The following is a 27,778-nucleotide window of genomic DNA, read 5'->3' on the forward strand; positions in this document are numbered from 1 at the left end:
AAGGTAAATCTCCCTTCTAAGACTTGGCCTGATGTGAGAGATCCTGGGAACACAATATTACCATGGATCTGCATAGGCATTAAAAAGTATGACTGCAATGATGAGCCACATCACAGTTGTCTTACAGCTTGCATATTTATTGAACAAATGCTACTAAAATAGCTCGAATACATTGGGTACTTATGAGAGCAACAGTAAGGACCACATGTTACAAAAGCCTGCGTCTCCAGCAGTGCACAGCTGCAACTCTACATAAATGCCACAAATGCACAATACTGTTTTCTTGCTCTATTTACATAGCTGATATATCTATCCTAACCAAGGTGGAGGTGGGAGGGGGGAATGCACAAGAAAAACAGGCCAGTGGGGGATCAAGAAGAGAAGGAAGAAGGACAGTGCATGCGTCATTGGTGTTTAACAGTCAGAAGCGCAAACAGTTCAGAACAAGGCCTGCCCTGTCAAAGGAAGAGCTAAAGACGTTATATAAAAATTAAGGTGGGCTTTCAGTCTGGCTAACACAACAACATTCCGTGAAGAGATGGCATTATCGGATTTTATTTTTGTTTATCCATTTCATTGGGAGCAAGGACAAAAATGTAAACTCTACACCTTGCTTATCAAAACTGCCCCAAAAAAGGTGTTTTGCCTTTTATCTTCATCATCATCATCGTCGTCATCATCATCATCATCATCATCATCATCATCATCATTTTGTAAAGAGATTTTTTTCAATTTCTACTTTGGGACAGGTATAATTTTCAAATTCCTACTCAGATGTCAGTACTTAGATTTGTTTTTCCCACATGGCACTTATTGAAAAAGAGTGGACCTTTACCCCCCTGAATATCCAGTCAAACAAAAAGAATCCAAAGAGATACCTCGAGATGCCTGGGGAATTATTGCTTTTTTTTTTTTCTAAGTCAGGCAGGTGAGGCTGCAGAACGGAAGAGTTCTGGTAGTTACATTACAGTTTTGTGATTGCTCCCGCTAACGTGACTGCACATCCACCAGAGCCAGCCATGAAGGGACAGCCCCTCACACTCCTGGTAGCATCCGCTCAACCTACAACACTGAAGAAGAAAGCCACACTGAAGACACAAGGAAAACAAGACAATCCAGTCTAGAGAACAACATTCGGGGAAACAGAGTACCAACAACACCTTCTCAGAACATGGAAATAAAAAATAACTCCATCAGAGCTACCTCGCCAAGGAGCATGTTGAAAGTCCAAAATAGCACCATTCATCAGTGTCTCAGGTCCTGTGGCAGCATCTCGGTCACTTACCACAAGGAAACAATGAGTTTCAAACTACTTCTATACATCAAAAGAGTACATGGATAAAATATAGAGATATACAGACAATTGATGAACATAAACTACTAGGCTTGTTACATCTAAGTGAGAGAAAAAAAAGTGGGGGGACTCTCAGCCTCTGCAAGAAGCAGTCGGGAGCCATGTGATGAAAAGGTGGGAGTGGACCAGTCATGTGAGCGCAGTAGGGGTTTGAGTTGTGGAAGACATTGTTGTAGCGAACCAGGCCTGAAGGCCCACCTGTAGGGGTTGTAAACGTGGATTCACAGTGTGAAATTCTGAGTATTTTCACTTGAGTCAGAATGATTAGAAACTGTTTTGATGATACCTATTTGTCCACTGTAAATTCTCTAAAGCAAGGCTTAGAGTCCCATAGTTTCTTCTTATATTTGATGATTTACACAGAAAAAAAATCCCATATATGATACCAAGACCTCATCAAAATCCCATACACCATATGCAATACAAATGGAGGTGTTACAATTAAAAAAAGTAGAGGTAACTGATATTCGGGGAGCAGAACTCATGGCTGCCCGGTGGAGTCAGAGAGGCAGCGCTGGTCTCCTCCATCTTCTTACGGTTCACTTCCTTTGGCACAGGAAGTCCTCCCTGCAGGGAACACACAGACAGACAGACACACAAAGATACACTTAGTCACTTTTTAAACCATTCAAAAAGGTTTTCTTTTTCTTCTTCTACCCACTTTTATCCTTGAACTTGTGCTATTTTGCAAACAGTTTATACATTAACAGTATTCTCCTGAATGTAAATATTAGGTCAGCAGGTGGTGAAGCAACCAAAGGCCAGCTTTCCTTTGCTTGTGCAGAGGCAAGTGTTTCTGTCATGGTGGTGGCACTATTCCTCAGAGTCAGATCTCTGGAGGGGTTGCCAGTAATAGACAGCACCCAGGATCGAACTGGGTTAGGAGTATGCATAAGAATGCCAATGCATTGTTTAAAGATTTATTTTATGTGTGTATAAGCATTTGCCTGCATGTATGTATGTCTACAGCATGTATGCCCAGTGTCCATGGAGGCCAGAAGAGGGTATTGGATCCTTGGAACTGTAGTTACAGATGGTTGTGAACCATGATGTGGATGCTAGGAACTGAACTCAGGTCCTCCGCCAGAAGAGAAAGTGTTCTTAACCACTGAGCCATCTCTCTAGACTCATATTTTTTATTTTTCAGTGAGTGATGTGATGGAGGGCTGACAGTAGTCTATTTTCCATTACACAATAAAAGACTTTAACTATCACAAGTGCATAAATCTTTCCGTGTGAACTTTCTATCAGCAACTGGCACACTTTCCAAGCGCTAATGTCAGGACTAAAATGGTACCCACGATCCAAGTGTTTGAGATGCACACAATGGAAAGGAATCCCAGATGGCAGCTGTAGGAAAGAGAAGGAGGGTGAGAAACTACATCCAGAGATGGTGAGATCCAGGCAGCCTAGGACTCCGGTTTCTCCTTACAGAGCTGATGACTAAGACGATGGGCCCGATGGATGGCTGATGACCACCACTGTGCTGCTTTGGCTGACACACAGGTGAGGCTGACCTCACCCTCCACCCGAACCAGCAGCAAAGGGAGCAGGACAGGGGCTGGGGATTTAGCTCAGTGGTAGAGCACTCGCCTAGCAAGCTCAAGGCCCTGGGTTTGATCCTCAGTTCAAAAAAAAAAAAAAAGAGAGAGAGAGCAGGACAGTGGGGCCCACTGAACAACTGACACAAAAATCTTCATTCATTAAAAGAGAAAGAGGGCATGCCCCATCCAGACATCCTCACAGTTAAGACAAAGGTCTCTCTTAATTAAACCATTACTTACTGGTTTCCTTAGGGAGGAAATAGCCTTTGTGGGCTTTCAGTATTTCTTTTTTTTTTTTCTTTTTCTTTTTCTTTTTATCTTTTTTCTTGGGTTATAGGTTCTAACAAGCAAGTTTCAATGAAGTTACCTGGATGGAAGTACTTGGATTGAAGTGATATTCTGATTTTGTGACTTGTAAATTATCACATTTGGATCTATGTTGAGGATGAATTTGGGAGCCAGGGACTTCCAAACAACCTGAAGCTGAGTATACTATTTCCAGTAGCCTCAAGGTAGATCATTCAAGCTGAAGAAACAACGCCTTCTGTGTGCGACACCCAGTGTGCCTACATCTTTGAAAGCATTTCCACATGAAATTTCCCTACATGAAACCCACACAGTGTGCCCTTTAACAATCTGGTCTAGGTTGTGATAGTGTTTTGGTATCAGTAAACAGCCAGAAAAATATAATTATTCACACACCATTAAGGATCTAATCAAAATTCCTCAAAGCATATTATCGGGGCACTCAATAATAGTGTGTAAAACATAGTAAAAATTAGTAGTTGTGAAAATAACTTCAACCTTGAAATTTGGTATACAACTCACAAATTAAAAAAAGAAACCCACTGATAATTCCCAAGTAATGCCACCACCTCATCTGCTGTGTCTTGCTTTATGAGACTCAGTACCACTAACCTTTGACCTCCATGAAAAACACCAGTCTGCCCTTAATTAACTGGTTCTAGGGGAGACACCCAAGTAACTGCATGAAAGACCATCAGTAGGTCATGCAGAGGCATGCTACTGAAAGACCTTGAGGGCCAATAAACTAAAATGCCTTCAAGGGGAGGAGCTCCCAAAGAGACAGTTCTCTGCACCTCTTCCCTGGAGCCTGGATTTACTAGATTACAATCTTCTTCCTTGACTCCTACCATTCTGTTTAAAAGAACTGTCTGTGTCCAGCATACCTTTTTCCCCAGAAGTCAGGCCTTAGGATAGTTGAGGTGAAACATCACCTTTCTCCACCATCCACACACAATGATTCTAGTGAGGCAGAGGGCCCTGAGTAATCTGCAAGTCTGAGGGTGGAGGGCAAGCAGAGATGCTCTGTGTCCACAACAGGCCTGCTTTGCCGGAAGCCACCTCCAGATGGATGCAGTTCCTTCCAATGACTGCTAGTTCAGCCCCAGTTACTAAGTAATGTGCTTTGGACCAAGTAAAGTGAGATTATCTTTCATGCAGATATGCAAAGGTGTGCTTTTCCAGGAGTTTCCTTCTGGACAAAGGACAAGTATATTATGCTTAAAATACCACTGCATATTTAGAGAAGAAATAACAAAGAGCTGAGTGTGGCTCTGACTACCTACAGAGCCCACCCTAGAGCATGCTTTGGTGGAGGCAGAGTGAAGGGACACACCACTGACCTCACACACCTGAGGGCTCTGCTAGTCTTTCCCACTTGGTTGATATTGCCAGCATCAAAGGATGCTATGGGGAGAGCTGATTCTCTATCACCCTCAGCTGCTTCAGGGGAATTATGCCCTGATTTGGCCCAGAAAAGGATGTCTAAGGACAAAAATACACATGTATCTATAGAAATAATTTTAAAGGGTGAGGCATGTAGCCCAGGGCGGAATATATACCTAGCATGGGTTCTACCTCTAGCACCATAAAAACAATAGCAACAACAATAATAATAAATAATAGTAGTAATGAGGAGGGAGAGGAGGGGGTGATGGTAGTGTTAAATGGTTAAGTTGCTACTGCTGTACGTGGTGGTGCTGGAGTTGTGGGATGAGGATGAGGTCTACACGTCAGTTCTTTTCTAGCCCAGCTCTACAAGACTAGCACAAATTGAGTTCCATCAGGTCCCAGAAAGTTTCGTCCATCTGCATTTCTGCCAAGAGTTTCAACTTGACCTTCAGAAAGTCTCTGAAGGTCTCAAAATGACTTAGAATTGTTTTCTTTCCATGTCAACTGCCAGAGGACAGGACTGAGATTTCTAAAAATTCTGTCAATAATGGGAACTGCTTAAACCATTTAGTGTAAATCAGGTCCGTCTCATACAGGAGAATTACAACAGTATTACATCTGGGGTGGTACCATTGCTCAATGACATGAAACTTTGATTTTTTGGGGGGTGGGGGTGGAATAATAGTGTATGTGTATGGGTCTTTTGCCTGCAACATGTCTGTGTACCATGAGTATATAGTGCCCACGAGGCCAGAAGTGAGCATTGGGTCCCCTGAAACTAGAGTTAAAGACAGTTGTTAGCCACCATGTAGACACTGGGAATCAAACCGTTACCCTCTGGAAGAGCAGAACTTTTGACCATGGAGCCACGCCTCCAGCCCCAAGAAACTGCTGAATGGAAATTTTATTTTCAATGTATGTTTTCTTTCTCGTGAAACTAGCAGATCAGTGCTAAGAAGCGCAATCCTTCCATCCACTGGAGGTCAAATTGATATTTACTGTAGTGCAAAGTATGTACAGGGAAAACTGGTGACTTACCTTGTAGGTTATGGTTTTAAAAATATGTTCTTTCCAAGACCAGCATAGAATCATATTAGTGGATGATTCTGGGAGTGTACAATGGATATTAAGATGAAATGAAGTAAGCCTGATCTATTTCTTTGTGTTTATGCTTCAAACTTGAAAATGGGGTTCACCAACAGCAGCTGGGGCTCTTACCTTAGTAAGACTTCCCTCCATTTCCTTATATGGAAATGGTTCTTGGCTGACCCAGACCAAAAGTTCTGGGTAGTAAACCTATGGAGACACAAAAGCACACACATTCAAATCACATGGTCCATCCTGAAACCACATGGCCTCACCCCCACAAGCTCAGCTCTCAATGATTATTCTAGATTATAAGCTGTCCTCTTGCCTGCACCACCACCCCTGCCCCCCCCCCCCCCCCCGTCTGCTCAGAGCACCAGGAAACTCATTACATGTTTTCCAAACATGCACTGCACTCAGGAGAGCTTTGGCTCATCTTCCAAGATGGAGTCCAACAGAGCAGAGATACCAATCAACATTAGCTATAGCAGGCAAAGTGGCAGCTGAATGGCATGTATGGCAGGGTGCACTTAAGGGGCCACAGAGGGCTTTCAAAGCATCTTCCATTCCAGAAGTATCCTTGCAAGCCTCAATGTTTATGATGTAACTATTCAGGCAGTGGTCCACACTGTTAGGAATTATCCTTCATTTATCAGAAGGTTGAAGACTAGGAGGAGGGTAGAAATGTCTTATATTCTCTCCAGCTCCATGCGGCCACTCACTCCACACTGTAGCCAGCTCCCCGAAGCAGCCTAGTATCTGAGAGGGGGCAGGGAGCTGGGCAGCTGTGCAATGAATGATTCAGATAATAAGAGTTGATGAATTCTGAGGGTGGGCAGAGGTAGAGGGAGGGAGGCAAGCTGAGCAAGTCTTCTTTAAATATACAAAGGGTTATTAGCATAAGGCTGCTGACCAGCTGTTCTCTATTTCCAGAAAGCAAGATGGAGGAAGTGGGGTGGGGCGGGGCGGGGGAGGCTTAAAACTACAAATTGCAGATTTAGGTCAGCTATAAGAAAGAACTTGGCACAAGAATCGTTAAATTACTAAATGAATTTAGAGTGGAAAACTGTGAAATCTTCTTTAAGAAAATTTAGAAACAGAATCCAACAGCCATCTGTCAGAACTAATTCACATTTGATACCATACTGCCTGAAGAGAGGGATGAAATTAGAGGGGACGCCTTCCAGATCTACGTTTTGTAAATAAGCCTCCTCCACAGTAACTGTTAAGGAGCATATCTCATTAGCAGGTTAACGAAGAGACTCAGGAGTCATTTTCAGTTTGGGAAGGTACTAATTGTTGAATTAGCGGTTAATATTTTGTGTGTCTCAATCAAGCTAGTTGGTTGGGGGTCTGAAGCAGGAAGCGTGGATGGTTCATGTGTTCATTCTTGGGGATAACATAATAGTAACTGTCTTTGCTGTTCTATCAGTGTTTACGGCACATCACAGCCATGGCTCACAAAGTAACCACATATACTATTTAATTGAGCCCGGTAGTAGGCCTATGAATAGGAATATTTTAATTACACAGATGGGAAAAAGGAAAACTCATAAATGTCAGGACAACTTGCCCAAAGTAACACATCCTGGGTCAGGACTGCAACTCAAATTAGGTTCCTAGATCTCAGCTCTCTTCTTCCCAGGATGCTGGTGTCTCACATTTCCCTAAAGCAACATGTCTATTCCCTACCCTCTCTCAAAACAATACCAGCCCACAGCTACCACCCACTTTCGGCTCTCAAAGACTTGAGGGCTCATCCTGTGAGAACCATTTCCTCCCCTTGGAGTGCAGCTCCTTCTGAGACATGTGAGTCCCTCAAGTCTACCCCACCTTCCTTTCCCACATCTTTTTCTCCTCTGCCCAGCTCCTTCTTAAAGAATGATACCATCTGCCTTGTTTGGGACAGGCAGCCAGTCTTGGAGTTCTCTCTAGCCAGAAAAGAGGGAATAAAATGACAATTTAAAATAAATAAGCCTTTTTTTTTGTTTCAAGGCATGGAACAAAAATCATAGCACATAAGACCCAGTATAGCCTGACATTCCAAATTGGACCCCAAACTGAAATCAGGAATGAGTGCACTTAGTAGAAATTGACCTCAGTGACTGATCACTTTTCAACATGACCATTACAGTTAAAAACAAAAAAAACAAAAAAAAATCAAACAGTGAGAAATGGTTTCCTCAGGAACCAAAGGCAAAGTCAAGAAGTGACATTTGTGATTGTGTTCCCTCTGGGGATATTCCGTTTTAAAACAAAGTCCCACTGCTTTAGCATTTAGCGTATCAAAGGTACTTGTGCCTGTGTCAGCTAGAAGCAGCAAAACCAACATTGAGTGTAACATTCAGAACCTCTGGCAGGAGAGAGGCTACTTGGCAGTAAGAAGTTCTGGGAGGACAGTTACTCTTAGATGCAAATCCAGGAACAGACTGATGGTAATGTGCTCCAAGTGGGCATGACACCCCTGTGCCCACTGTGGCTCTCAGGACCCAACACAGCGGCACACAGGCTGTGGGACCCTGCCTGGTTTTCTATCTGTTGGAAATATTACAAGCTGGAAATGACTCACGATGAAGGCCTGGGAATGCGGACGGGACTCTGACAACAGGAATGCGCTATGGACCCATCTGGAGTCCCTGTATGGATGCTGGCTCAAGGCCTCTCTTTCTCCTTGGTACCAGTCGGTTCTGCAGCACAACTACACAGGTGGAGCTAACTGTGCTTGCTTTTCTGAGTTCAAGTTCATGTTTTTTGTGAAAACTAAAGTAACATTCTTTCTCACACTTTATTGAGTTCTTCCTTTGAGGGATGGGAGCTTGTATCTCAGAAACTCCAATGTTCTAGATAATGTACACGAAAATACCCTAAAACTGTTTTATGAAACAAGAAAAACAAAGTGTGCCTTGATCATCACAAGAGAAGCATGTAGTCTTTCAAAACTGTCTCCGGTGTAGAAAAATAAACAGCATTTTCCATCAAATTCTTCCAGAATATTCCTCTCTTAAAATTCAAATAGGGACCCACAGATAAAAGCTATATTTTCAAGAACTACAAAAATATGACTGTTTACTCCAAAAACATAGAGGGAGAAGTTAGCATTTACTCGATTTTGCCTGAAAGTGTGTTCATATCTGTCTCTGAGCATACTAATGAATGTACATTTCCCTACCTCACTGATGATTAGATTGGGAACAACAGAATTGTATGAAGGTGTCTTTACAGATGGCTTATGATGAAAATTTATAATTTCTTATTCTCTAAAGAGATTGCTGGGCCTTAAGTTTAAATATCCCAGCACAGCATACATATTGAGAATAAAATGCTCACTTTCTTTTCTTGCTACCTTTTCTCCCTCTTTTCTCCTTCCCTGGAAGACTACTTTACTGTCAAGTCCATAATAAAAAGAACTTCAATTTTTAAATCTCTAGGTCATAAGCTTGAAAGCAGTTTGCTATCTGGTAGTGATTGTAACTAAGAACTAGTACTGTAAATTCAAAAATTGCGTGTGTGTGTGTGTGTGTGTGTGTGTGTGTGTGTGTGTGTGTGTGAAGGGAATCAAAGACCAATCTTTCCATGTTTCAAAAGAAAAAAAATGCAACCTAAAACACTGCCTAAATTCTTTCAAGCTTTTCACTGGAAAGCTTGCTGGTTTTTGTTTTTTCTTTTTATTTTTTTCCAGTAGTCTCGTGGTCCACATTTAGGGGAATGGAAAAGTCTTTTGTCCAATTTCCTATCATTCCCATTATTCCACAGCAGAATTTGATTTCTATGTATTACCAGCTGGTAATTTAGAGGCTTCTACATTTTCCCTATTTGTTTACTGCTTTTATCAACATTTCTTTGAGAAGACTGTTCTGAGATAACAGCCAACAAAGGCACCATTATATCTTTACTCTGAGCAAATATATGCCACATAGCTAAATACCACTTACTTAGTTATTAACAAACCTTCGAAGAAATCTGAAGTAAAGACTGCTGCATGGCTTAGCTGTTAATGACCATAACTGTAATGCAGTATTTTTTTTACCCTTGGAGGGGTCCATTGTGTTTCAAGGATGTAGACAAATGGCCTGCTTAAGACTTAAAAAGAGAGATGCCCACCCCTTGCCATTAAGGAAACAGAGTAGGGTAGCAGGTGGCCAACCTCCATAATTAACTCTTTGTATAGCAAAGGGGTATATTTCATAATTTAGCTGCCAATTAAACAGTGTATGCCTACATATGTACGTGTTCTACTATGCCTAATTGGTAAGGAGGTTGTGAAACCTAGTCCTATAATTTGAAGAGAATTTATGTGCGTATTCATACACCTCGTTTTGGTAAAAAAAAAAAAAAAAAAAAAATCCTCTGAAGTGGCACAATTACAAATCTTCCTCAAAAGCCACTGAGTCCCAAGTGTTGCTGGTCTCAAGAGTGAAGGATGTAAACTGAAACCATAAATGAGGAAGAAAGATCATTTTTCCCTAAGCAGCATCACACCAAAGACCAAATGATGCCCCCCAAATGATGCATTGTGCTGGCTCTCTAGAGCCCTGGTCTTAGAGGCCTGCATTAGCTAGACAAAGCTTCTGCGAGGGAAAGCACATGGGGAGAAATCCATTGCCATGGAAGATAGAAAGGAAAGCATGGAAAACACCAGACCACCCAAATGATGTACAGAATCCTCACAAACTTCAGAAAGCAGAAGAAAGGTGTTAGTGCCTAGGCTGGCAAATACTCTGTGTTGGTAACTAACTGAAACACACACACACACACACACACACACACACTCCTTCACATACTGGCTGTTAGAACAATGAGTAATTAGAGAGAAAACATTATGGGCCATCCTGCCAAGAAGGAATAGCTGGCCCCTGTAGCTCTGCTGACACTCCCAGAGTCCCCATGGTTTGACGAGTCCCTAACACAGAGAAAGTGGGGTGGGGGAAGATAATTGTACCCCAAAAAAGATCAGGATGGCTCCCAACTCGATCCTACCCATTGGTATCAACTCGACCCTAGGTGCGTGTTTCTCTGATGGGCCGAGAATATGTTCCTGTCTGATTCCATATTCTGTAGCAGATTGTGTGACCATTTCACATTATGTGTTGGACAATCCAAAGACTGGTAATGCTTTGCTGGCGCTGTCAGAGCACTTGCAACAAGCTGTGTGGACTTTAATAGTAGAATCCTCTGAACTCTTTCTGCTCATTGTAAAGCCGCCATGAGAGGCCGCTGATGAATACGTGGGAACCTGACAGCTGTGGAATTTTATTTCTAGACTTCAACTAGGCAGAGAAAGGAAATGAAAATCTCCTTGCTGGCAACCAAATGAAAGTGTTTACATGTGAAATTAATCGTCAGCACAAGGAGCTTTCACAGCCCCTCTGTTCCACAATGTAATAGTCTGTTTGGCTGCTGACTTTTAGATTTTTGTCTTCTAAGAACAACAGCAAAGACTTTCAAGGGTAGCAACAAACAAAGGCAGAAACAAGCCACAAAAGGTTAACAACTGTGTCTGGCTTTTCTTTGACACTACTGTATGAACCCATTCACTATGTGACTTTTCTAGGCTTTGATTGGGGCACAGTTCAAGTCCAGGTAGAGTGCATTGGCTTGATAAAACAGAGTAACACTGAGGTCACCTGCAAACACTTACAACTTCCCTTTATCCCAGCCTCGTTCCTGCCCGATAGGAACTTGCTTAGCACAATGAAATCCGTCTAAGACTACAGACACCCAAAACAGAGAGCATGCACCGAGGAATTATCAGTTTTCTGCCAAGACACCTCCCCGGGACTGGAGGTCAGTCTGGTACAGGAATCAGAGCCAAGTGTGGTCTAGACTTGAGGAAGTAAGCTCCGTGCTTCAAATCTGGACTTTAATGGGTGACTTCTCAGTAATGAAGACAAAACAAAGTCTCAACAGCTGGTAACCGCTCAAAGGAAACCACGAGAGAAAGCACAAGACTAAAGCTTTGGGAAACAGCTCGTCGTGTCTCAGAAGAGACTTTCCAAACAAAGAGCCTAAAGCTAGGGAAGCTTTTGAAATTCTGAGATTATGTAGCTGCAGCCGATAGACAAAAACGTAAGAGTTGGGTGGCAAGATGCCTGAGTGAGTAAGGCTTGCGGCCAAGGCTGATGGCCTGAGTAGGAGCTGGCTCCTGTCCCCGACCGGCACAACTGTCCTATGGTACATGTGCACTCGTATATGCATGTGTGCATGGGCACACACACAAATTAATTAAGTAATTAAACAAAGGTAAGTAAATTGTTTTAAAGCAGAGACTGCAGTAGATTTGCCCTTTTTAGTAAAGGGGGAAAAACCCAAATGCGAAAGATAGAATAAAAGAGGAAAACTGAGTCTGTGTTAAGCTACAGCCAAAAAGCCCTTGAGGCGTGTTAAGCACAGCATAAGCTTTTCTTTACCCCTATGACTCCAACAAATATGTTATTAAGATCTTTTACCTCCCTGGAGTAGAACCGGAGTAAATATTTACTTAACACATCTGAATTCTAAGTCTGGACCACCTCATCCCATTGGATGAATTTGCTTGCATTTGTCAGTAAGAAAGGAGAAACATTGCGTCTTGTGAGATTTCTCCAACGTTGAGGGTCCATCCAGGAAGAGAGCACTGAGCTGTTCGTTCTGATTTACATGCAGTGTGCCCAACTGCCGCTGTAAACTGCAGGTCAGCACTCTCTCCCACTGGAGTAGCGCTGCTGTTCTCTTCCCAACCTCCAAGTCCAGAACCTCAGAGATCCTTCTACGGACATCCCAAGGCTAGCAGGAAACTCCAGACTTAAAAATTTTTTAACATTTTAAATTTTATAAACTTTATTATTAAAAAAAAAACCTTGAAGTTGCTTAAAACCATATTTCTTTTGTTAAAGCCTTCAAAGACTATTGAGCTACTTAATAATCTAGACAGAGAATGCTAGATTTCCATGGTCTGGGCAGATGACAGACTGCTGCCCTGAAGGTCTGAAGACATTCCAGAGCATTCATCTGGTTGACTTTTGTAAAAGACCTAAGAAGAAGCTTTCCAGAAAACCTGCATTTCCTCCACAAATGTTCATTCCAAAAGGCAATATTCACTCTTTCCATCAGTCCAGAGTCTTCGGCTGGCAGCCACAGCCACCCTGGCATTGGGCAAATGTCATCTCACAGGTGCTTGGTAAGCGAGCGCTGTCCTGTCATTGTAGACTGAGGGACCCTAACAGCCTCATAACCAGGTCTGGAGGGAAAGTCGTTTCTCCATAAGAAGACACTGTTTATAAGAAGCCTGGCCTTCCCGAGAAAAGGAGCGGTGTCTATAGATCTGCATGCACATCCTATAGAAGCTCAGGTCAAAAGAGGTCAGCCACTGAGCAGTTTCCCATAGCCCGCCCTTTGGACAAACCAGCCCATGTCTAAGCAGACAAGAGAGATGACAGAAGCTGGGAATGGATGTGCTTCAGCTCTGGACACTGCCCGGTTTCCAATTACTGGGTGAAGCAAGGGCTGAAGGCTAAAGGCACTGTCTCCTGAAGAGTCCTAGAAGGCAGAGGACCTCCAGAGGACCTCCACCCCAAGTGGAAAGGGTGTTTCTGAGCAAGGCACCAAGGAAGAAACAATGCTTTGAAGAATTGTGAAGCTGACTGTTTATTCTCCAAGTTTGAAGGGAAAGTGCCTGATCAAGATCCCACCTGTATTCTAACCAGCGTGAAACCCCTGTTTAAACTTAAAGCATCATCATAAACCTTGACTGTATTCACCAACCTTCTATTCTAACCCCCATCCTGAGATTTCATTCCACTGTTAACCAAACATCAAAACTCTACTTTCCCAGGAGAGGATACTAATGAGAAACACGTGGGTGTTGTGGGAACCCCCAGGGACGGAATGTATAAATTCATGGACCCACAGGCACATGTAGTAAGGTGTCATGGAGTCCATGGTAATGCTTAGGGTTTGTTTGTTTACCTCCCTTCCCCCTTGCAGAAGATGAACCCAGGGCTAAGTGTTTATTCTATCATTGAGCTACACACCCCAATTTACATGTGTGCTTTTAGAAAAACAGTTGTAGGCATGTGGATTTATTTGTGCATTTAGTGGTACTGGGGAGGGAACCCAGTACCTTACGCATGCCAGGCTAGCATTCCCCCACAAAGTTACACCCTTAGCCCTGGGCAATAATTTAATCCCCACCATTTTCCTATAAAGATTAAATGAGCCGATGCGCAGTATTCGCACCAGAGCCAAGTACATAGGTGAGTGTCCTGGGAGCACTCACCTATTACCATTCTATAGATGAAGACACTGGGGGGGGGGGGGTCCTTCCCAGGGTCACTGGTCATGACTGACACTGTGTGCCTTCCCTGGAGCCATCTGGATTGTCTCCCTGAGGTTCTCCAGAGAATGGAGAGGCCTGCTTTCAACCCCCAAGGGTGCTGATCACCCCCCCTTAGTGCCCCGGAGATGAACTATAGATACATTTCTGATACCCACTGTCAAAAGTAATTTTCTCAAATTATTTGTTGTTCTAAAACCTATTTCCAGCAAATAGTCACTCCTTCAAATAGAACTAACCTTAAGAGAAAAAAAAAAAAAAGCAGTCTTCGAGGACACAGGATTTGTTCCACAGTGCTCCACTGCTGCTGAGGAAGTCTACTAGGTGAGCAGAAACTTCAACATGGCGACATTAAGATTTTGGATGTTACTGAACCCAACCAAAAAAACACTGGCAGTCTCCGTTTTTCGGTTTTCCTCTCCATCCTTCCCCTTCTTCCCTCCCTTGCTCCCCCTCCCTTCCTCTATTTCGACTTCCCTGGAAGGAAATGATCAACACAGCACAAATGTATCTAGCAATTGCTGCAGCAAATGACAAGAACCATTTGCCGAGAAACCACACTGTTTTATTCTGACCCCCAAATGAACTCTCCAATGGCTCCTCCTCGGACGGCCTCCAAAGGCCGTTCTAATTCTCCTCACTGTGCTCTTTCATGGAAGATATTGGAAATCCTGTTCACTATACCTTTGCTTTTCAAAATTCTAGCCAACTTTAAAACACATGGCTAACTAAGAGAATTCGAGTCTTCTCTTTAGCAATGGTATGTGGAGACAAACCAGGCATTGCATAAAATATAATGTGATCTTGACTAAAAAGGAAGAAAATAAATACTAATTAAAGCAGAGAGGCAGTGAGCAAGCTACTAGAAATTAGAAATTCAGAAAGAAAATAGATTTAACATGATTTAATTTGGAAAGTTTTAATTAATGTAGCAGAAATCCAGACAGTTCTAAAGACAGGCTAATGAAGAGATGGAGAAGGGGTAACAAGCCAATTACTAGGTAGTCATGGTCTAAAGACTCCAAATAACAAGCAATAAAATGTGTCCTATTTCATGATCAGACCACATGGAAGACTACATTCAACCATAACTAAAGTTATAAGAACAGCTGGTGATTTTAGTAAAAATTCACATTATCAAATAAGTTGTTTCTATGAGGCCAAAGAATAAATTTAATTGAACCTCTGATTGAATTGATTTTGACAGTGTAGATAACCAAGCCTCATATAATAAAATTAAAGCTTAAAAAACAGTCCTCTGGACAAAGAGGTCGGTGTAGGAGAGACTCAGTAAAGATGAAATAAAAGGATGTGGAGACCTGGCTCCCAGTCCAGGATAACAAGATTTGGAAGAATTTAGGATTCTATTATTAAGAACTCAGCAAACTGCCAGGCCAAAGCACTGGATGATGTGTAGTTAGACCCAACTCTACAAGAGAGCAAAGCTCGGAAACTTGACCTGGTACAGATCATTGGGGCTTTGGAAGAAACCAAATCCAGATAATCATGATACACATGTATAAAGACAAAGGGCTTAAAGATACAAGCAGATATGTTGATTCTGTATTAACTAACTGGCTAAGTATGGAATTTCAATTGCCCAATCAATCCATGAAAAAAAATATTACAAAGTCCTTACTTCCTATGAAGTGGTAGGTGTGTGGCGGGCGCTTTGCAAAAGCAGAATCACTTATTTTATCAATAAGTGATGTCCCATTGATTTGGGCTGGGACTATCAAAGAAGCAAACACAATTTTCCGAAAAGATTTTGGGGGGATGGGGTGCTAAGGAGATGTTTCAGTGGAAAAAGTGCTTCAACACAACCACCAAGACCACACTTTGCATTCCCAGTACTCTTGTAAAATCTGAGTGTGGCAGCATGTGTCTGTAACCTCAGTCCTGGAGGAGACAGTTGGAGTCAAGGGCTCGCTGGTCAGTCTCTCTGAAATGGCAAGTTCCATGTTTAGTAAGGAATCTGGTTTCATAAAACAATGTGGAGAGCAGCTGAAGAAGACAGTGGAATCAACTTCTAGCCTCTACACGTACATACAAGGGTGAGCAACACACACACACATCACAATCATAAGCCACAAATTAAAGAAAGTATGTTCAAGAAAGCAGTGTGCTGGTTAATACAATTCATCTGATCAAGTTCTAATTATCTTAATCATATAACATCTGAAACCCTCTGACGTTCATGGCTTTGAACCATGGCTGTATGCCTTGTACTTGTTCTCTTTTTCATCTGGTTAAACTGAGTTCCTACAGTGCATTAGGGTGAATGCTCAGCCATAATCTGCCAACCCTACACATGCTAATATGCCCACTTAGCAAGTGTCTGACAAACTTTCAGACTATGGTCTCAACAAGCCTTGGGGTAACTTTCACAAGGACGACCTAGTGAAGGGTAGGAAACACTCCTGTGCTGGAAGTACTGAGTACTTAATCCCAAACACTTATTGGGGCCATGTTTGCCACTGCTTTTATCCACCTATCTATTGACGATAGTTTTTCCTTCATACAGAATGTCCAAGAAGCAGGTTCTTCCCTTACTTTCTAACTCCTTCCTGTCCAAACAATGGTTTCCTTTAGCAGACACCAACTTTATCCAATAAAAGTGTCCTCAAAATGCCTGGGCCTATATTAAACAAAACAACTTTTGTAAAATTCTCCCTGCTCAGCCTGTAGTATTTTTCCTTGCTGGAATTGTATCAAACCCAGTTCACCAGGAAGGCTGTTACCTGCCTCAGTAATCAAAAGACAGTTGTGTGTGATAGTGATCTGAGTGCGGGAGCTGAAGGACTAGAGCCAGCCAGCCACACCAACACTTCTTTGCACTTTGTGAGACTCCCTCTGTTTTAACTACCTATCGGGAAGGCTCTGATTCAGTATTTTCATTGGCAACAACCATTTGGCTATTCCCCCTCTTTTCCAATCAGTGTCTCTAACTGCCAATTTCAGCCAAAAAGGAGCAAACAGACCTTCCTTTCTTCCGCCATGTTCTCTTACATCTTTTCCTCCATCTCAAATTCAAGTTACTCTTGCATTGTCCTCCATGAAAGTTAGGATGGACACTGAACCAAGCCTTCTGGAACCAGGGCTTTGAGAGGCCTCCAGATATACAATCATAACACCCTGAAGGCAAACGGTTTTAGGAAGCGGGCCAAGGAAATACTCAGCAATAACTCTGTCTTAAGAGATTTCATCACTTTGTGAAGCCATAGAAGATTCTGCTCGACTGCATCCATTAGAGTACCGAGAGGCGATCCCTGCTGCCTGCTGGAAACACATCACTGCTAACTAAGGGCATAATGGCGCTCCACAGCCAGCACCCTGGATGAGGTCTGGGACTCTCCCCGGAAACAGTGAGCCATAGAAATCCAGCATTCTGAGCTAATGTAGTGCCACTCTGCTTAAAGGGGTACAAAAGAAGAGAGTGCAGAATTGAATTTAAGAGTTGTGCTTTTAGGGTGGTTGGATCTGGCTTAACTGTTCCCTTCACCTCCCTAACACAGAGTATTCCAGAATGTTCAGCGATCAAGGCTTTGGTCAATGAATGCATCATCTGTCCAGACTCATCTCGTTTCGTGGACCACAAGATTAATAATCTGAGAGATTGCAACTCTGCACAGGGTCAGGCTGTTAATGGTTATAAACCCTGAAGTAGGCCACCTGGTTCTGCCCAGAAACGCCAGACTGTCGTGTATCTATGACACTAACTCATTTGTTTATTCCACAAGCATTGGGGTATTTATTGATCACTGGGGCTGTGCCAGGACCCAGTTAGGCATTATAGCAGAGATCAACCTGGCTTATAGATGGAGGTAGGCTCCATTCCAAGGTCCCATTAGAACATGTTAATAAAGGCTAGGGTTTGCTTCCACAATATGTAATAACTATGTCAAATTATTTTACTGGCTGTCCAAAAGTTCTGAGTGATGAAACTTTTCCATCTCTGAACTCACCACCTTATCCACACACAATAAAAGTAAGGGGGAAAGCAAGACATCACAGCCTTACTGCTTCCAAGAAAGGCAGGCTTGTGTGGTGATCAGGGTGTCAGTACTTCAAGGTCACAACCTTAGAGGGTTCGGAAAACATGCTTTAGTAAGTTAACACAAAGAGGAATTGTATTGGTGTGATACTTGGACAAGGCATGTAAGATTATTTCCACTAGGGATACTAGGATTATTTCACAGAGATCATTCTCAGTCTTGAAGCACAGCTTTATTTTGTTAGGTGGTGCATTCCATATAGACCAAGCAAAAAAAGTCCCAGAAGAAAGGAACCCTGGGACAAGCAACCTGGCTAAACCCAGCTATGGCTACAAATAAAGGATTATTTCAAACGGTTCCTGGCAGGTTGGTTTCACCCCAGAAATTAAACTTAGGGATATCTAGTACACTGGAAAAAACAAAAAAACAAAAAAAAAAAAACATATTTGTGAAAATGATGGAGGACAGATAAGCAGTTCCAGAAGCAATGTTCACCTATGTTGCCCTTGCTGAAAGGCCTGGAGAAGAGCCCAACTCACCTGAAGGAACTACAGCAGCTGACTTATACTGACCTCACTGGAAAGCTCAGGGATGAGCCCAACTCACCTAAAGAGGCTACAGGTCAGTCCCATAGAGCCTAGTCCTTGACACTTCCTGTGGAGATGGGGAAACTAACATCTCCCAATATGAGGCTCTGAGAAAGTCCCTCGTGGACAGACTTGGCTTTTCCCAACTCGGGTGAGTCATGTGAGGCGATTCCCCTCAGATTCCCCTCAGATACTCATGGTTATTGACGACACAAACAAGTGTCTACAGGACTCAAACGGTAATTTTATTAAGATGCTCCTCGGAGCTGGCTTGTACTTCAAAGTCTGTCTAGTCAGGAAGAGCTGAGGGAGACAGCAGCTGAATCCCTAACACATCTGGTCAACCTGAGCATGCACCCAGTCTGCCTAAACGGAAGGAGACCCTGCCTCCTTTCAGGCATCTGGCACAGCAGGAGGCTCAGTGGACGCCACTGAGGGACTTGTCCCAAAGAAAGGCTGCTGCTGCTGCTTTGGGAGGAGTAAGAGGAAGGCTCTCTTCCCCGGTTCCAGACCACTGGCCAGGGCATCCCTTTTCCCTTTGACCCTTGGTCAAGGTCAGTAAAAGGGCGCAATAGAGACAGCTGTACCTTTAACCAGAGTGTATGTGAGTCGGGGACATGCTCAGCTCAATCAGAAAAGAACCCAAGATAGTCTGGTAACCTGAGTGAGTGCGCTGGGCCATCTGGAAGATGCCCACTGAGTGGCTTCTTCTGCTTAGCGCATCAAGTCCTTGACTTCTAGGTCTAATTTTTTAGATCTGTCCTTGACAGCACAGAGGTCCTTAACAGGGAAGAAGTACTACTGCAAGTATATATCCTTTTTATCTGGGATTGTCTTATCTGCCCAAATATCCTCAGTTCTTTGTGGACCCAATGTTTATCAAAGACTACTTTCAAGACTTTAGAATAGAGAATGTAACACGGCATATTATTCGCTCTCAAGGAAAAAGAACAACTCACTTCTAGGGCTCAGATTTTGTGCTAACACCAGGCAAGTGTGCATGTCATCCTGAAATACTATAATGAGGATTTTGACACTACACTCAGGGTGAATAAGAAATGTTGAGGCTGACTGATGCTTGGTCACAGGTGCAAGAGGAGCCAGAGGTGGCATGCATGAGAAACCTGCCATGTCTAGCTCTAGATCATTTCTATTTCATCAATAGGAAAGATTTCCAATGGTACCATCCATCCTCACCCTCCTTATCCGCTTCTGAATTTGACACTTAGTCCTGAATTATGGAGGCTTGCTTGTCTGTTAGATCTGCTGTATAAGCTAGTCTTCCTTCTACAATTAAAATGTGCACCCACTGAGGCTAGGGGCTGGGTATGTGCCTTCTGCAATCTAAAGAACTATGCACAATGTTTAGGTGAGAATGCTATTCAGTTGACACGCAAATGGTGTATATTCCCACTGCTAATCCTTCTTATTTTTGTGTTTTCAGGCATGCTGCCTTTGTGTCTTTGGAACCACAGATTCAGACTCTACTAGAAATAAGTGAGTGTTAGAGTCACGAGGCTGACAGTGAAGCTCCTCTTGGATTCAGGAGGGGATTTTTATAGCCCTAGGATAAGCTGCTGTGAGCTTTGAGTACCGCAGATGGATCAAACCCAGAGTACTAGAACCTCATTGCCTACTCAGAGCATGGCTCTGAACACTGGGAATCCGAGCAGTCCAAGCTACTCTCTTTTGGCAAGTGCCACACTTTATGGTTTAACCACGAAGTTTCTTGCCCCTGTAACAAATAATGGCAGGTAATTTGCTGTGTAAATGAAAGTTACATTCATTTTGGGTTCCTGGCACTTTACAAGGAGAGGTTAATGATACAAATTACCTCTACTTCACCAAAACTAATCATGGTGACTCATTAGAACTAAATTGTAAAATATCCAACTTAATAGATATTAGCGTGCACACACAAAATATTTATTAAGCTTCTACTCCATATTTACTAACTTTACTAAGCATGAAATATGAAGTAGATAATTCCTCTGTGGGCCTATAATCAATTGGGCAATACGAAAAAAGCTTACGAACTACTAACAAGTTATATCATCAGGGTTAGTAGCATGTCTTTGCTACTCATGAATGGGTTGACACTGAGAATTTAGTGGAGAGAAATTTAAATGCTTATGTCACAAACTAACAAGGCTGGTAATACTTACAGCACACAAGACAGAAGCATTGTGATTTTTTTTCCAGCCAATGAGATGAAATATTATTGACACTCTCTCAAGGATAAAAATGTCCCAAAGTATCTATTTTGGATAAATTTAGACCCAGTGCTAAGCTGTTTTCTAGTTCAAGCCAGAAGAGCAGTTTAAAGTTGGACTCTTGCAACATACCCTCAGACAAGATAACACAGTCCAAGCACACTCGAATCTTTCCCCTTTGTATATCTGGATTGAATTTGCTGATAAGACTGCCTTATCCCTAGCCTTTTCTTACACAGCACAAGAATTATACAGAGAAAGCAAGCAAATCCTTCCACCACTACATCACTCCAGCATCATTTGAATTACCAAGATGAATCAGATGAAATCAAAGTCTTTTAAAAACATGGTTATTCAGATAATTATTTCAGTCTTGCATGTCACTGAAGCTGTAAGGATATGGTCTGAAGACTTCCCAGCCACGAGCAGCACTAACAAGCTCCAGCGCCCACTTTCAAGGCATCTGAATGCACTCAAGGACTTTTAGTGACCAGGTAAATGAGTATTTAAATATTCAAAATTCTTATTTGGGGATTACTCATTCATCTGTGCAAAATATTTATATTGCAGAAGCCCATTTTCTGATTTTGGAAGAATTTATTTTAAGATTTAAAATGAAGCGAATTCCTTTTGTGTATTTATGGCAATCTGTCCTATATCTAACTTTTCAAGAAATACATAGTGTTAAAATGAATAGCTATTTATTCCAAGGTGTTCTTACTCCAAGATAGTAAGTACTTGAGTACCATCTCCAACCTGACTATCTCTATAGCTCAAGAGGAAGCTGGGCCGGGCCTAAACCCAGATAGACTGATTATCTCTTCTGTCCTAATTCCCCAAACAATCACCAATTCTCCCCTTCATGGGCACAGGAAGGCCTGGTGAAAGACAAGATGGCACCATATAAAATTACCTCCCAGGTAACACCCAAAGTCGCTGCTGCAACTTGTCGATTTACATCCCCAACCCAGTGACACAGGCTGCCAGTAAGACTAACCTTTCCCAAGCTTTGCCTTTCTCTATAAACCAGGAAGTTTATGCTAATGGGGGAACTGCTGAAGGAGTTCTCTCATGGGCCCATGAATGCTCCTTCACAGCTTGTGTGGGAGCAGAGGGCCATGAACAGCACAACAGAGTCAACCCATCTTTCTTAATGACCAGCATCAGCCATAAGGAGAACTGAAACTGGTCCAGTTCCTAGATCTCTGCTAGAACATTGCAAGTCCATTCTTATGCCACTGGGAGTCTAGGGCAAACACATACTGGGAGGCAGGTTTACTCCACAGAGGGTAAAACCAGGACTTTCACTTTGGCAGTGGATTTAAAAAATCCGGTTTGTCAAACCAACTTCAGTATATATTCTGAAATGTTTTCTCCTCATTGGCATATACAAGTCAAGTACTTTTAAAACAAAATACACAAATCAATAACACATCATAAAATAGAGGTCTAGAAACTTAGCAAAAATCCCAAAGATCCCTGTAGACTACCAATCATTAAAAAACATGCAAAACTCTACAAGTTGCAAACAATAAAGGCAAAGGCATGTTTGTGAAAAAACTGAAAAGGCTGGAGAATGGGTCACTGATAAAAAATATTATGGTCAATAAAGAAGCAGAAAACTATGCTTAGAATAACAACTTAATGGTATTCGTGGGTTGTTACCACCTCAGGCATCACGTCCAACACCATCACATGATTGGCACCCTCTGTGCTGTGAAAGGCGGCACAGAGCTGAAGACAGTCATGTATATCATTGTATGTATTTATCGTATTTATTATTTTAATAATGCAAACAGCACTCTATGAATCCTGAATGCCTCCGATTTACTACTGTGGAACCCTAAGTTCTAGTTCAGTTTCTGATGCTGGAATAATATTACAGACCTAAAACAACCTGGGGAGGAAAGGGTTCATTTGGCCTAGAAGTGATAGTCCATCATTGAGGGAGACCACCAGGGCAGATGCCAGGACTGGAACCTGGAGGCAGGAACTGAAGCAGAGGCCATGGAAGAATACTGCTTACTGACTTGCTCCTCACAACTTGTTTACCCTGCTTTTTTATATAGCCCAGGACCACTTGCCTGGGGTGACACCACCCACAGTGCCCTGGGCCCTTCCACATCTATCATTAGTCAAGAAAAAACGACCCACAAACATGCCCACAGGCCAATAAGATTGAGGAATCCTCAATTGGGGGAGGGGTCTTCTTCCCAGGTTGTTCTAGTTTGCATTAAGTTGACAAAGACTAACCAGTACACCCTACCAACTTAGTGTAAAAAGACCAGATATTCAGTCATAACCTGTGGAATTCCAGAGTTCACTAACTTCTTACATTGGCCTGAACAGACTATAAATCTGTGTTTGAACCGACCTCCTATAATATATGGAAACTGGATTCTCTGTAGTGTTTTATACTATGTAGATAAAAAGGTATGTTTAGGAGAAAAAGCAATGCTTATATATATTCCAGAGATGGCCAGCAGTTAAACACCCTGCTTCCTGTAAGTAATTTCTATCATATGTGAGCCAAACCTTCAAGTAAACTAGTTACAGAGTTCTATAAAGTAGTCCCAGTTTTAATCAAAGAAAGGAAATGAACCTCATTTTGCTAAAAAGAAAGAGGTTAAAGACATCTCTAGTATCAGGGTTTAAAAAACACATTTGAAACTTTTTTTTTCTTTTACATTACTATACACAGAGATTTTTCAGAGCTCAGGCTTTCCAGATACAAGAATTTCTAGAAAGTGACTTGGAATCACCCTCAGACAATAACTGCCGGCGGTTTTATTTCCAGCAATGGGCTTGTGCCAGAAGGAACTGACATCTTGATGAAAGGAGCATCGAAAAGTTGTGAGAATATTTTTTTTTTGCATGAGTAAAAATCCTCCCAAGAGAAACAAAGTGTGACCGTCCCCTGCCACCACACGTCACGGACAAGTGAGGGAAATCAGCATTTAATATTAATTTGTCCCTGCTTTTCTGCCTTTGAATGGTTCCAACTTCTATTCTCAGCTTGGCATGCATGTCTGCCTTCCACAAAACACACTTCACTCCCTACTACAGAGACATGGTGCTTGGCTTTGACCTTGATCTATAGGCCTGGATTTGGCCGGGTTCAAGGGTCCTATTTATGTTTAACTAAAACTGTCATTTGAGACATTGCAACAGACAGCCTTTGTGGTTTACCAAGGGTGATGCAGTGAGCAGGGCTCTAGAACAGGGGCAAGCAGGTCATGCGTCCACCCCAGGAAAAAAACCGAGTAATGAAAATTCCACCACCACCACCTTACCTACTACTTTGCAAAAATGGCTGACTGGGAAGGTAACCTGAAGGTAACTGCTTGCAAGGAGTTCATTGATTAGTTTGATTCTCTGTTCACCTCTTTTGTCTTTCTGCCCCAATTCTTTAATTCCATCGTTAGCAAACCAGTCCAAGCAAAACCTGCTTTGCTCAGGGCTTCGACACCCACTTGTTGAAATGCCAGGCAAGGCACAGGTTAAAAAAAAAAAAAAAAAAAGGAGAAAGCTTGCTTCTTAATGAAAGCCAATCTGAACTCATTTAACTGCCTCTGATTCATCTTTCTCCTTGGAACTAATTCTTGGTTGTTCTCAAAGAAAACATGAAGTATATCAGATCCAATTTTAATTCACTAAATTCCACCCTCATTTAATAGAGAAAAAAAAGAAAAGAAAGAAAAGAAGTAAATTGGGCAGCCACACACTTTAAGTAGGGAATAAGTGCTTTGAGGACCATCAACATTTTTAGGAGGCATGTTGCAAGAAAGCTGCAGAAGGTTTTTGTCTGTTTTTTTTTTTTTCCTCCCCACAGAAGTTGAACGAACATATGTATTCAGCTGCTTTTGATGTGTATTTTCCTATGTTGCTTTATCAGAAATCTAACTACCCTCTCTGTGGATCACACTCCTTGTGAGAAACCACTATATTTCACTTTAGAGGTTAATATGTCTGCCCTCTAAAACTGAAATGTCTCTTTTAAAGGAAATTATAAATAGGAAAAATGCATATATAATTTGAATAACAATACATGATGTATTCATTAAAACGATCATATCTACTGCTGTTAAGGACAGCATATACTACAGCTTGTTACTTAGATACAGACTCAGTTTTTGGAGAAGTTCAGGCTATCTGCAATAGAAGACCCACTGCTTTGTTTGAGCCCATCTGCCATCCCCCTTCATGTATGTCACAGCATGTCAATCTGCCTTAAAAAACAGAATAGTTCCTGCTGTTAGAGTTAAAACGTCCTTGCTCTGAAAATAAGAATTTTAGTTGTCTATTCAAAATGACTGCAAGTCAATAGAGGTAATTCACCACATCCGATGCATATAGACTGCTGTACTGCAAAGCACTCACCCACTGGAGACAGAACCTTTTAAAGGTCAGATGGGATAGGAACAATAGAGAGACAGGCTGCATGAAGGTGGGTGGCTGATACTTATATGTAATCACTGATAAGAAGCTACTGAGAATTTCCTCTGGTGACCGTTTCTTACCATTTTGAGAATCTTAGTAGTCTCGGGCTGCTGTTCCCCCTTTCTTCAGTCCAGGGAGACCAACCTGCAAAATACGTTTAAATACAGGAGACACATTGCTTCACCACAGGTCAGCAAATGCAAAAATGTCTCCTCGGAGGTCACAGACAAATAACTACTTTGTGTGCTGAAGATGAGTTCCATGCAAATTATTCTAACCACCGGAGCTGCTGGAAGAGCTTTCCAAGTGGTCTACAGGTTTACATAGGGGACAAAGGAATCCCTGGCACCTGGCTCTGCAGTCCTGGGCTATTCTTAGTGTCTGGTTCATCTTTAAATTGCAGTTCAAAAGGTTTAGCAACTTAAAAGTAGACCCAAGTGATAAAAATAGATTGTTTTCTGGCTGCTCTTTGTTCCCAGACATACTACTGGCAGTATATTTGCAATCAAGACAGCAGAACAAGAATTAGCCTTCCACCGTAGTGTAATGCCTCAGAGTGGATATTTTTGGAAATGGCACTGCATTACATAACCTTCCGTGTTTTTTTTTTTTTAAAAAACTACACGGGGGAGAAAGTCAGGAATATACACCATTATGCCCTTCTCCGGAAACCAAATAAACATTCACGTACATGCTTCGGTGGTTCACCCTCCACCTTTATTCTATTAGAGCGCAACTCTTTGTTAATATAAGTTATGGCAAAATTAAGATGAATGGAAAAACTAGAAGTTCTCCAAACGGGGCATCAGAGGCACCTAGAGTTTCCCTATAATGTTGTTATAGAAACATAAATACAAATCAGGTTATTAGCAACACCACGAAAAAGTAGTCATTTTTTTTTTTTTAATACTCCCGAACCCCAAGTTCAACTGCTTTATAAGAAAATACAGAGGAAAGTGTTGCAAGAGCGAAAACATGAAAAGACCCACCGCCGCAGCAGCAACATTGAAAGAGTAATCAAGTGTAAGGATTTTATACAGGGAGGGGAAGCTTGCATGCACCAAAGTGCATTTAATGCAAAGGAACAAAACAGCTCCTAACAATGAGCAAGAAGAAAATTAACCACACCAGCAAGCAAAACCCCACCCCTTCACAAAAGAATTCATTTCTCTCAACTTGTGCGTTAAACAAAGGAGGGGGGGGTGGGAATCAAGTTAAATTCCAGCCTTAATGCAGCAGGAGCAAAATGACATAATTTCTCCAAGGTGTCAGCTTTAGCTCTAAAATTCGGAGGGAGAAAGCATGAACTCTGCAAGGTTGAAGGGTCCAGCTTAGAGCAAAGGCAAGGAATGGACACAAAAGAGAAAGCAGCGCTCCCAGCTGGGGATGAGAAAGGCATATACTTACAGACAAAAGCCCCGCTCCCTGTTCACTCTCTCTCCTCTCTACACCTGAAACACAAATGTGGATGAAAAAGGGCATCATGCTAGAAAGACAGCTGAGGGAGGGGGAGGGGAAAGGGGTGGAGGAAGAAGAGGGCGGAGGGGGAAGGGAAACCAAACCCCAACCCGCTCCACTTCCAAGAAGTGCAGCCTCGGAAAAGGAGGGGAAGGGTTCCCTGCCTTGCGCGCTCTCTCCAAGTGTGTGTGTCTTGTGTCTCTCTGTTCCTCTAAACCAATCTCTCAATCTCAACTCTCTCTCTCTCTCTCTCTCTCTCTCTCTCTCTCTCTCTCTCCTCTCTCCACCCCCCCCTTTCTCCTCCCACCTCCTCCCCTCTCTCCTGCTAGTGTACTAGTGAACAATGAGCTAATTCTGATGGAGCTGGCACGCGGCCAGCGCCCCAGCCTTGCTGCCACCGCGGAGCCAGACTGCTTACTCGGCAGGAATCGGCGGCTCGCGGCCCCGTGGGCGCGCGGCCAACCCGAGCGCGCGCGCGCGCTCCCCGGCCCCCGCACCCGCGCCGTCGCCGCCGTAGGGCACTGGGCCCTCGAGGGGTGGAGGGGTGGGGAGAAACGGGGGAAAACCGCGCCGAGCCGCCCCGGGAGCGCAGCGCACACTCTGGCGGGTTCTCCACCTCGCCGCGCGGCGGCTTTGCAGACAAATAAGGAGGCGGAGGCGGCGGTTTGGGGGCGTGCCAGGCGCGGAGGCGGCCCGCCAGGGAGAGGCGGTGCAGCCCTACTGTAATAATAAACCTGCGGCCGGGGCATCTGAGGGAACCGGGACAGCCACGGCCCTGCCGCCTTCCCTTTTATGTGCCTGTCCTGAGCACAGCAGAAAATGGTGCCCACGGCAGCCCCGGGGCGCGCACCAAGGGCCCCGTCCTAGCTGCTCCTCCGGGCTCCCCGCTGCGCCCGCCCCCGCGCGGGGGAAGCCCGAGCCTGGAGCCCGCCAGCCCGGCGCAGCGGGTCAGGGGCTGCGGGCAGGAGGGCGCACACGCACACGGTCGCGTGCACAATCTCACGCGCGCACTCGGACACTTTCAGTCGCGTGCGCGCCCCCGCGCGCTCCTACTGCAAGCGCGGCGGCCTGGTGGGTGCAACCCAGAGCTTTCTT

The 27,778-nt window shown here is 43.2% G+C and overlaps 1 protein-coding gene across 2 annotated transcripts; it reads right to left on the reverse strand.

Moving 5' to 3' along the window:
* Positions 1–116: 116 nt before the first annotated feature.
* Positions 117–27,659, reverse strand: LOC118594949 (neuronal regeneration related protein). Of its 2 annotated transcripts, XM_036205200.1 has the most exons (4): positions 26,633–26,840; positions 25,306–25,369; positions 5,812–5,889; positions 117–1,921 (listed from the first exon to the last, which is right to left on the reverse strand). In XM_036205200.1, exons 2-4 carry the CDS (start codon positions 25,306–25,308, stop codon positions 1,796–1,798), a joined length of 207 nt encoding a protein of 68 aa, XP_036061093.1. In that variant the 5' UTR covers positions 25,309–25,369; positions 26,633–26,840; the 3' UTR covers positions 117–1,795. The 2 variants fall into 2 exon arrangements, with proteins under 2 accessions (XP_036061093.1, XP_036061092.1); XM_036205199.1 differs by lacking the exons at positions 117–1,921; positions 5,812–5,889 and adding an exon at positions 27,102–27,659 and having other exon boundaries at positions 26,633–26,676.
* Positions 27,660–27,778: the final 119 nt, after the last annotated feature.

The sequence above is a fragment of the Onychomys torridus genome, chromosome 13, assembly GCF_903995425.1.
Source record: "Onychomys torridus chromosome 13, mOncTor1.1, whole genome shotgun sequence".
Lineage (NCBI taxonomy): Eukaryota > Metazoa > Chordata > Mammalia > Rodentia > Cricetidae > Onychomys > Onychomys torridus.

Bases quoted from the DNA above. Each gene is read 5' to 3' on its own strand.
- LOC118594949 (XM_036205199.1), bottom strand. From the start codon at position 27,432: ATGCCCCGGCCGCAGGTTTATTATTACAGTAGGGCTGCACCGCCTCTC. The intron at 26,677-27,101 runs GTAAGCAGTCTG...TTTGTGTTTCAG, and splicing joins GAGCCGCCGATTCCTGCCGA to GTGTAGAGAGGAGAGAGAGT. The intron at 25,370-26,632 runs GTAAGTATATGC...CGTATTTTGCAG, and splicing joins AGGGAGCGGGGCTTTTGTCT to GTTGGTCTCCCTGGACTGAA.